The sequence below is a fragment of the Malus sylvestris genome, chromosome 2 (assembly GCF_916048215.2).
Source record: "Malus sylvestris chromosome 2, drMalSylv7.2, whole genome shotgun sequence".
Lineage (NCBI taxonomy): Eukaryota > Viridiplantae > Streptophyta > Magnoliopsida > Rosales > Rosaceae > Malus > Malus sylvestris.
This window is the reverse complement of record NC_062261.1, coordinates 6,805,772-6,816,799: the sequence shown is the minus strand read 5'-3', so window position 1 is coordinate 6,816,799 and position 11,028 is coordinate 6,805,772. Positions and strand designations below refer to the sequence as shown.

At 42.0% G+C, this 11,028-nt stretch overlaps 1 protein-coding gene and 2 long non-coding RNA genes across 4 annotated transcripts; all 3 read right to left on the bottom strand.

Annotated features, from left to right (window-relative positions):
- Window positions 1-263: 263 nt before the first annotated feature.
- On the bottom strand, window positions 264-2,560 carry LOC126607107 (uncharacterized). Its single transcript, XR_007617497.1, has 4 exons — window positions 1,996-2,560; window positions 1,826-1,894; window positions 1,142-1,203; window positions 264-461 (listed from the first exon to the last, which is right to left on the bottom strand). It is a non-coding gene; the product is annotated as an uncharacterized LOC126607107 (long non-coding RNA).
- A 1,951-nt stretch (window positions 2,561-4,511) lies between these two features.
- On the bottom strand, window positions 4,512-8,143 carry LOC126588441 (uncharacterized). The gene is made up of 5 exons (XM_050253533.1): window positions 8,110-8,143; window positions 7,226-7,528; window positions 6,374-6,435; window positions 5,624-5,693; window positions 4,512-5,481 (listed from the first exon to the last, which is right to left on the bottom strand). The coding sequence occupies exons 1-5, from the start codon at window positions 8,141-8,143 to the stop codon at window positions 5,312-5,314; spliced, it is 639 nt and encodes a 212-aa protein (XP_050109490.1). The 3' UTR covers window positions 4,512-5,311.
- A 61-nt stretch (window positions 8,144-8,204) lies between these two features.
- On the bottom strand, window positions 8,205-9,980 carry LOC126607117 (uncharacterized). 2 transcript variants are annotated; one of them, XR_007617500.1, is made up of 2 exons: window positions 8,731-9,980; window positions 8,205-8,639 (listed from the first exon to the last, which is right to left on the bottom strand). It is a non-coding gene; the product is annotated as an uncharacterized LOC126607117 (long non-coding RNA). The 2 variants fall into 2 exon arrangements; XR_007617499.1 differs by having other exon boundaries at window positions 8,843-9,980.
- Between the last annotated feature and the right edge of the window lie 1,048 nt (window positions 9,981-11,028).

The window sequence follows — 11,028 nt, the reverse complement described above, 5'->3', positions numbered from 1 at the left end:
TCAGTTTGTGTTTCACTTGTAGGCTCGTTAAAAAAATGACATTAATACAAGTATTCAACAATATCCAAACAAACTCAAAAATTCAAAATCTAGTCATTTACAAACGAAATGATTTATGCCATTAATAATAGGGAGTTTTAACAAAACACTTCCTGACACGCCCCGATCCCGATGTCCTAGGGACAAAGGGATGGTCACGTGCTGCCCGACACCCGAAGGGTGACGAAAACCATTTATTGAGTGCAAATGCTGACAACAAGGGATAGATAAGACTTATAAATATAAGAGAATAAAGAATATGTATTTAAGGAACGTGTTCAGAGCACACATCTAATCTAGAATATTAAAAGAGTTAATATAAAAATTGAATGAACACAGAAGTGGGTCCTACACCGAGAGGACTCGAAGATACCGATGCGGAAGTGCCTGGATTCCGGGATTGTATGCCTCGATCCTAAATCCTGAAGGGGGCGCAAAACAAACATGAGTGGACCAATTTGATATAAATATAACAAAACAGTTATCAACGTACTAACCCCCAAGTTTTATGAAAACACATATATAATGATAAACATAGGTTTTCCGAAACCTAGCATGATGTGCAGTGTCTCAAATCATAACTTGTATATATAATAATCACTAGTGAATTGTCCGATAACCCCCAGGCCCCATGCCGGCTCCCCGTCTCTGAGCAGACAGTCAGAGGAAAATACACTTCAAGCCCCATGCCGGCTCCCCGTCCCTGTGCTAAATAGCCAGAGGAAACACACTCCAGGCCCTATGCCAACACCAAACCGTCGCCCGGGACGGACCGAAATCTATCCCTACGTCCCGTAGCGGAAAGAACCACTAGGTAAGTACAAAACCATTGAACATACATATATTGAAAAACAACTTCATAGTATAAAGTCATTCATCATCTATACTATAAAGAGGTGTTCGAAACATGTTATAAATATCATATCGTCATCTATCAGATATTCTATAAGAACACGGGTTATAGGAAAAATAGTAATAATTTAAAGTAGCCTCAATAAGCATGTTATCTCACAAAACGTTTCATAAAACGTAATCATCAAATCATGCTTTTCATGTATGCATTTCTACTATAAAACATGCATTTTAGAAGGGGTCCACTCACAGTACTTAGCCGCCGAAGAGCCATGCAAACTAACGAACAAGAAAACGTCACCAATATTGCCCCTAAGCACATAAAGGGTCCAATTAATAAAACTATATAATAGCAATTGAATTTGGGAAAACGGACTTGGAAACGGATCCAGAACGTCGAATTACTCTAAGAAGGGTTTGAATTAAATAAAATAGGGAATTTGGAATTGGACGGGTTTAGGGTTTTAAAGGATTTGGGTTATAAAGGGTTTAGGGTGAAAATGGGTGGTTTGGGCCTAAGCCCAAACACACACACGCACCACACAAACACACACATGCACGGCATGCACATGCATGCAAGCATGCATATACACACACGTACGCATGCACTTAAACACACACACACACACAAACCACAAAGGCCTTAAGGCCTCACACAAGGACCGGGCTTTAAGCCCTTTCACTCAAAACCGGCCCAAGGCCCTTTGGGCTGCTGAAAATAAATAATTAAATAGAATAAAAACGGGCTGGGCTAGGCAGGGAAGGCCCAAAGCCTTGGGTTTTGGTGGGTCGCCGGATCCAATGGGAGAGAAGGCCGGAAATTCGGCCGGAAACCCATCCCACTTTAAACGGCCATAACTTTAACAATACTCAACGAAATCAAGCGAGACAAAAACGAAAGTTATAGCCCTTGAAGAGACGAAGAGAATGGTACCTCACACGACGTCTAACTCGCCGTGGTTTGGCCGGAAAACGCCTCGAAAGCCGTCGGACTCGTCGGAAACTGGGTAAGGTTCAAATGAGTATAACTTTTCCAATACGCAACGAAATTGAGTGAAACAAAAAGGAAAGTTGTACTAATCGACGAGACGAAGAGATTGATACCTTGCACGCCGGCCAACTCGTCTTGGTTGGGCCGGAAATGGCCTCGAAAGGGGAGGTGCTCGCCGGAGCTTACTCCGTGTCGTCGAACTCGCAGGGCAGGGTCCGGGGTTCATTGCGAGCCTCTCTTCGATGGTGACTCGGTCCTAGTGAGTCCAGGGGAAGAGAGAGAGCCGAGAGACAGACAGAAGAAGGAAGAAAAGAAAACAGAAAAGAAGAAGAAGAAAGAAGGGAGTTCACGGGGGAGGGACAGAGAGAGAAGGAAGAGTGACGGGAATGGGGGACACAAAAACAGAAGGTGGGCCCCTTGGGCACACCAATTAAGAATTAAAAACCATTTTTAAATAAAATGGGGGTGAGGTGTTACAATCTACCCCCCTTAAAAGAATTTCGTCCCGAAATTTAAATCACTTGCTAAACTGAAATACTCAAAAATAGTAAGAAGAATATATGTATAAAGAGAAATCAAGTCAAAGTGGGTGCATCAAAGAGAATATGCCACACCGTCTCGAGCGGGTTGCAAAATCCTCTATCATGCCTCTAAACTCTTACTTTCATCCCTATCAGTGTAAAAGTAGAAATATACTTTATAAAAATATTAAGTCGAAAACACATAATAACTTAAGGTCAAAAGTAAGTACATAAAATACGATAACGTCAAAATAGAGATGTAATAATATAGGTCGAAAACTCGTGCTGAACTTAAAATTGAAAACGAAAAACACTTTCCTCAAAACAATTGAAATGACAAAAACAAATAACTAAAGTAAAGGAAGTTAAAATACTTATACTAAAAACCAAAACTGAAAATGGAAATGGATCTCGCCCAAGAATTCGTAACTTCACGTAGTCCGAGAAAAGATGTGTCTTTGGGTCGAGTCCCAAGAATAACGAATCTGTAACAATTGCCGTAGACGGATCTTCCTGCCCACTTGCTTAACGAATCCAACGAATAAGTTATCGATACAACGGTCTGCAGCCCGTGATATCGATCACACATTTGTTGTCTCGATAAGCAAGCAGTAATTTCCTGAGGGTGCACAATTTCACACATCGTAAATTCGATCCTCCGAATACAAGCTCGCACAACTCCTCTATCAACCAATGTTGCATGTAGCAACTCTCGTACCATGCCACAACAAGTGCCATACTCAAACCGAACAAAATAAGAACTGTCGTTGTAAAACTTTATCCATCACCAAGCATCATATCCTCCTCAGTTCTTCCAAATGTGACCAACTACACCAGTGTTTCACCAGTAAAGAACCCATTTGAAAATTGTACCTTGGGATTCAAGAGAAGTGGCTACCATGTTAGTAGTAGACCCAAAAGCTCGAACCAAGCAAGCAGAAAACGAGAAGTCATCTTCCTCAACACGCAGTATCTCTTGGGAACTGTTGTAGTGCTCAATCCACCTCTCCATTTTTGCTTAGTTGCATATTTCTAGTCAACCAAGGTCAAAGTTGGTGGAAAGAAGAACGACTCGCAAATGGTCAACCTAAAAACAAAAGAGAGTACACACATTTCGAGAGAAGTGCAAAGATTATCCAATTTTTGCCTCGACCGTTCTGTAGTGCCATTCCAGAATGCACCAAATAGATTCTCTAGGAGTGTTTTAACAACCACGTACTCATCACAATAAGGTTCAGGAGTGAAGCAATCGAAATATCCGTTGAGACGAACACATAACATCATCAAAAAGGTTTACCAGAGTAAGATATGATGGTTATGAATTGTAGCAAGATAATGAGTGGTGACCATTCAATTCAACATGAAGATAGTGATGCAATCTGCCGATCATCTGCACTGCAATCTTCACCAGTTTCTTACCAACATATAGCTTAAACCTCATACCCACATGGAACTCTTTCTGGTAAGTCTGGTAAGTTTGTCAAAATATTATGCTCCTAACATTCCTATCCAAAACGATAAAAATTGGGCGCACACTTCCGCCGAATCGATCGATCGTGAATTCCTCATTGATTAAGCGAGAAACCATGTCGAGAAGGCTGAAAGAACACTCAAGAATTTGAGGGTCAAAACAAGTCTTTTTGAAGTACAAGATATTTGGATTTGAACGAGAAACCATGCTGAGAACAAACCTTTTTTTTTTTTCTTTTTTTTTCCACCCGTCGTGTAATGTTCCGGCATGATCCAGTTTTACTTTGAGAAACAAACAAGCGAAGGAAAATGAAGATGCAGAAATAGAAGTCACTGTTTATGATTATTTGGCTAATCATCACAATAAGGTTGATTGGTTTCTTAGCCAAAAGAAAATAGGTCTAAGCTCAAGAATAGATAAGAACTGTTAATAAGATTTGACGAGGCCAAAGACATTTCGCAATTCACAATACTTTGTGAAAGTTGTTTCAAAGTTCAAAAATTAAACATAGAACCTCTGAATCAACAGAATGACGATGAAGAAAGATACGAAGCAGCCCGCGTATGCATGCAGTGACACGATTGGCTACCTTAAAGTGATGCCTCTAAGCAACCAAAGCTCAATGAGTCCAGAGAAGTTTAGAGTAAAGCTCGATCTTCGTACAATGATGAATATGGTAGAGTCTCAAGCCATTACACTGAAAATTACAAGGCTAAACAGTTAACGGACAAGAGCACTGGTCAGTTGGGCTACAAGCAAGAGGTTAAGTTTACCTCTACTGAAAAGTACGAGGACAAGGGGCATTTTACCACTGAGTACCAGACTCAGGTGAAATTCAAGGAATTTGTTTATCCAAACAAGTTTGGATCTTCATCATCCAAATCCAACTACCACATACTAACCGTCGTCACCACTAGCACTTACTTGCTTCTTCAATATGCATTTTGAAAGTTTCGAGTAATTTCTAAAGAGATACGACTCTGCCCGCCATTCCTAAGGAACGCATGTTGCAGAGTACAACACCGCTTCAGAACTCCAGTTGGTCTTAGTCAATTCGTACTGCTAAGATTTTTCTGTTTCCCAAGATTTTGATGCAAAGCCGACTCCGCCCGCAATTCCTAGGGAACGCATGTTGCAGAGTGGCATCGCCATTTCGAATTTACAGCTGGTCTTGACCAAACTTCCTCAATCTGAGATTTCTAAAACCCGTCGTTCCTAAGTAACACCGACTATGCCCGTCATTCCCAGGGAATGCACGTCGTAGACTATCGATTTGAAGCTGAAAGTCATCCAACAATTCAAACACGTCACCGATGAGGCACAATCCCGACACGAATTCTTGTATATTCAGCCAGAATGTGACAATTCAAACAGAGAAAGATTCGCATAGCTGCGCCGAATGGCACCAAATCCAGAAGTCCTGACATCCAAATGATGTCAAAACCGACACACAACTTTAGTACGAGAAGATCCTAAGTATGCTTTGAACAAACTAGGCTCTGATACCAATCTGATACGCCCCGATCCCGATGTCCTAGGGACAAAGGGATGGTCACGTGCTGGCCGACACCCGAAGGGTGACGAAAGCCATTTATTGAGTGCAAATGCTGACAACAAGGGATAGATAAGACTTATAAATATAAGAGAATAAAGAATATGTATTTAAGGAACGTGTTCAGAGCACACATCTAATCTAGAATATTAAAAGAGTTAATATAAAAATTGAATGAACACAGAAGTGGGTCCTACACCGAGAGGACTCGAAGATACCGATGCGGAAGTGCCTGGATGCCGGGATTGTATGCCTCGATCCTAAATCCTGAAGGGGGCGCAAAACAAACATGAGTGGACCAATTTGATATAAATATAACAAAACAGTTATCAACGTACTAACCCCCAAGTTTTATGAAAACACATATATAATGATAAACATAGGTTTTCCGAAACCTAGCATGATGTGCAGTGTCTCAAATCATAACTTGTATATATAATAATCACTAGTGAATTGTCCAATAACCCCCAGGCCCCATGCCGGCTCCCCGTCTCTGAGCAGACAATCAGAGGAAAATACACTTCAGGCCCCATGCCGGCTCCCCGTCCCTGTGCTAAATAGCCAGAGGAAACACACTCCAGGCCCTATGCCAACACCAAACCGTCGCCCGGGACGGACCGAAATCTATCCCTACGTCCCGTAGCGGAAAGAACCACTAGATAAGTACAAAACCATTGAACATACATATATTGAAAAACAACTTCATAATATAAAGTCATCCATCATCTATACTATAAAGAGGTGTTCGAAACATGTTCTAAATATCATATCGTCATCCATCAGATATTCTATAAGAACACGGGTTATAGGAAAAATAGTAATAATTTAAAGTAGCCTCAATAAGCATGTTATCTCACAAAACGTTTCATAAAACGTAATCATCAAATCATGTTTTTCATGTATGCATTTCTACTATAAAACATGCATTTTAGAAGGGGTCCACTCACAGTACTTAGCCGCCGAAGAGCCATGCAAACTAACGAACAAGAAAACGTCACCAATATTGCCCCTAAGCACATAAAGGGTCCAATTAATAAAACTATATAATAGCAATTGAATTTGGGAAAACGGACTTGGAAACGGATCCAGAACGTCGAATTACTCTAAGAAGGGTTTGAATTAAATAAAATAGGGAATTTGGAATTGGATGGGTTTAGGGTTTTAAAGGATTTGGGTTATAAAGGGTTTAGGGTGAAAATGGGTGGTTTGGGCCTAAGCCCAAACACACACACGCACCACACAAACACACACATGCACGGCATGCACATGCATGCAAGCATGCATATACACACACGTACGCATGCACTTAAACACACACACACACAAACCACAAAGGCCTTAAGGCCTCACACAAGGACCGGGCTTTAAGCCCTTTCACTCAAAACCGGCCCAAGGCCCTTTGGGCTGCTGAAAATAAATAATTAAATAGAATAAAAACGGGCTGGGCTAGGCAGGGAAGGCCCAAAGCCTTGGGTTTTGGTGGGTCGCCGGATCCAATGGGAGAGAAGGCCGGAAATTCGGCCGGAAACCCATCCCACTTTAAACGGCCATAACTTTAACAATACTCAACGAAATCAAGCGAGACAAAAACAAAAGTTATAGCCCTTGAAGAGAAGAAGAGAATGGTACCTCACACGACGTCTAATTCGCCGTGGTTTGGCCGGAAAACGCCTCGAAAGCCGTCGGACTCGCCGGAAACTGGGTAAGGTTCAAATGAGTATAACGTTTCCAATACTCAACGAAATTGAGTGAAACAAAAAGGAAAGTTGTACTACTCGACGAGACGAAGAGATTGATACCTTGCACGCCGGCCAACTCGTCGTGGTTTGGCCGGAAATGGCCTTGAAAGGGGCGGTGCTCGCCAGAGCTTACTCCGTGTCGTCGAACTCGCAGGGCAGGGTCCGGGGTTCGTTGCGAGCCTCTCTTCGATGGTGACTCGGTCCTAGTGAGTCCAGGGGAAGAGAGAGAGCCGAGAGACAGACAGAAGAAGGAAGAAAAGAAAACAGAAAAGAAGAAGAAGAAAGAAGGGAGTTCACGGGGGAGGGACAGAGAGAGAATGAAGAGTGACGGGAATGGGGGGACACAAAAACAGAAGGTGGCCCCTTGGGCACACCAATTAAGAATTAAAAACCATTTTTAAATAAAATGGGGGTGAGGTGTTACACTTCCGATACTGTTTACTTTTAACGAAAAATCACATTTTTATCTTTCTCTAGTACTATTCACTACACCTTTATTTATCTCTTTTCATTAAAACTAAGGATGGTGTAGTCAATTTGAATTTCAGATGATTTTAATAGACTTTTCTAAGTGATAGATTTTAAAGGATTTTAAAAGACTTTACAATTGTACATAGATTTTAACAGATTTATACGGATTTCTCTTATAGATTTCTATAGACTTCTTTTATGGATTTCTTATGATCTTGAAAAAATTGAGAATTGCACACAGAGTCGTCAAATTACTTTTATGAAATTTTACTGCTGAGATTAAACATCCCTCGTCACCTACTTGAACACCAGACGATGCACACAGAAACACTTGCCTCTCGCAGAGAAAAATAGCACAAGTAAAATATTATTTCAAAACACTTGCCTCTCGCGGAGACGAATAGAGCACAAGTAGCAGATTTTTTCAAGAACCTTTTAGAATTGTAACAAAGGTTGTTCTCATCCCAGAGAACAAGGTAGGGAGCTAGGCAGCTTGTCCCCTGCCATATAAGCTGTTTATACCATATTTAAGGCCTCGTATTTAGACCTCGTATAAATACTTGGGGGATTTAAATGTAATTATGTAATAAATATAAATACTTGGGGGATTTAAATGTAATTATGTAATAAAGGAATGGGCAAATATGTAATAAGTGAGGAGTCCTTATTCTATAAAAGCACTCATCACCCTTACAATTAAGAGGATGCCAATTCCTAGGCCCTCTCACCCCCTCTCAAAGCTCTCACTCTCAGAGCTCTCTCTCCCTCAGATAAATACATATTCAATGTGGACGTAGCCCAAACCTTGGGGTGAACCACGATACATCTTGTGTTATTTACATTTCATGCAGATTCACGGTCGAATTTACGTTGTTCCAAGACCTCCGGTTTTGTGCATCAACATTTGGCGCCGTCTGTGGGAAACGACACAAAAAGCTATGTCGGTTATTTCTCATTTTTTCATCTCACACCATGAGATCTCACCACAACCTCCACCGTGAACCTGCAGAGAATGAAAACAAAAAGGATATGAGATCGTGACACAATGCAAGTTAGGCAATGGAGAGAGAGATTATGCTGGGTCAAGGGGAAACATGTGGTTGTTGTTCATGGGCCTGGACAAGGTTGGCAAGAAGATGAAGAATGGACAGAGACAGGGAGCCAAAGGAAATAAACCCTTATACTCGAAATCTCCTTGAAGCTCACCCATGGCGATATCGAATCCAAGATTGAAGATGCCAGAGATATCAGAAACTTGGTCAGAAAGTCTTCACTGTCGTCCTTATCTTCGATGCCTCTCAAATTCGACCCCTCTCAAGTCGTCGATGTCAACGTCCGAGTCACCATAGGCGAGGTCGGTGCCACTAGCTTGCTCGATGCCGGCGGGATTTGGTAGCAACAACACGGGGGTCTCTCTCAGATGCATCAGCTCCAAGCGGGCGGCTGCTTCGGCGTCTCCTTGTTACGAGTACTCAACCGCCGTCGCCAGCAATGGCTCCGTCCTCCTCAAGTCCTCTTCGTCCTCCTTAAAAAAGAACAACTCCGCCTCCGCTGCCATCACAGTAACAACCTCATCACCAAATGGATCACCTGCAGTATCTAGTCTATTTGATGCCTGTTGCACAGTCACAACAATCCTACAATGTCCCTATGCAACCTAACATGGTTGACACGAGCGAAGATGCCTCAAGCCGTTTTACACCCAGATCTTGGTTCTGCCGTTTACAAGAACAATAATATCCCACCCGTTGAGAGGAGGGAGAAAGATGGAGAGAGAGAGAGAGAGCCTGTGAGGGGCATGGAAGGGCTGGCTATGCTGAGACAGCTCATCGGTCAGCTTCAAGAGCTCGTCGGCTCTCACCCATCTCCTCCTCATTACCATTACCATCTTCAACTTCAGTTTCAACCTCCTCCTCTACTCCGCCATCATCACTCTCAACAACCACCGCAGAACTACCACCATCCCCTGCGAGCCCCGCGACATCATGAAGCCTCGAAAAGTATCGCCTGAGATGCAAGCCTTTGTGGGTGCCCCCAAGACTTCTCGCACCTAAGCTCTGAAGCAGATTTGGGCCTACATTAAGCAGAACAATCTTCAGGAATAATGGTGAAGCCGTCGCACCTAATAAAATCCCAGCCTCTGTTTCCGGTCACCTCACCGAAAGTTTCTGGGTCTTCTTCTTGATCAAATGACGAGGAGAGAAAAGCTCAAGGCCTCAAGAATTCAGAGGGAAACACGTGGACATGCTGACGACGTTGCTGTCACTCAAGGATGATGCTGACAGTGAGGGCACCAAGCTCACCGACACTGAGATTAAATATGTTGAATAAGCCATATTTAAAATGTTGCGTGCTGTTGCTGTTTTTGGGTCCACCACCTTCACTGCATACACTTTCAGAGATAGAGACGCATTGGAAAACAAAAGGAAAAGAGAAAAAGAAAAAGAAAAATGAAGAGTGATGGGCACAACCAGGCTGTCCAAGAAAAGCTAGAAGAGTTAGCCCTCCAGTTTCGCCAAGAGACAGAGACAGAGACGCAGTGGAAAACAAAAGGAAAAGAGAAAGAGAAAGCAAAAGCAAGAAATAAACACCTCACCAGAATGATGTGATTTACTTTTCTTGTTTTTGTATGATGTAAATTATTTTTCTTATCTTCCAGAGACATTTGTATAAACCCCATCAGAAGGTAATATGTATAAACCCCATCAGAGGGTAATAATAAAAAATAAATAAAAAAAAATAATAAAAAAAATAAAATAAAAAAAAGGGCAAAGCCTAAAACAAATGGGTTGGCATATTGTGGAGGGCGAAAGCCCATAAGCCCGAAATAGCACCAACCAGGTCATCAAAAGTACGCCCAGTACTCCACAATTATTCGGCAACCCGCCACTATTACCACCAACCAGGTGATCAAAAGTACGTCCAGTACTCCACAATTAGTCGGCAACCCGCCGTTATTACCACCAACCAGAGTTGGCAACCCACCACTATTATCGCCAACCAGGTGATCAAATGTACAACCCGTACTCTAATATCATTTGGCAACTAGCCATTCATGCCACCAACCAGGGGATGAAATGTACAACCCGTACTCTCCTTCATGCTACCAACCAGGTGATTAAAAGTACGTACAGTACTCCAAATTATACATGAGCATTACTCATGTCATTCATACATAAACATGCATGAGCATCACTCATGACAATCATACATAAACATTCATAACCATCATTCATGTCAACATTCATGAGCATCACTCATGTTAACATTCATGAACATCACTCATGACAACATCCATAAGCATCACTCATATCAATCAACATAAACATTCATGAGCATCACTCATGTCAATCAGCTTCAAAAGCTTCATTTACAGAGCTCTAGCTTCAAAA

Excerpts from the sequence above, each read along its gene's own strand:
- LOC126588441 (XM_050253533.1), bottom strand. The coding sequence starts at position 8,143 with ATGGCAGGGGACAAGCTGCCTAGCTCCCTACCTT. Across the intron at positions 6,436-7,225 it reads CGAGTTGGCCGGCGTGCAAG|GGGCAATATTGGTGACGTTT; the intron begins GTATCAATCTCT and ends TTATGTGCTTAG. Across the intron at positions 5,482-5,623 it reads TATCTTCGAGTCCTCTCGGT|CATTTGCACTCAATAAATGG; the intron begins GTAGGACCCACT and ends CCTTGTTGTCAG.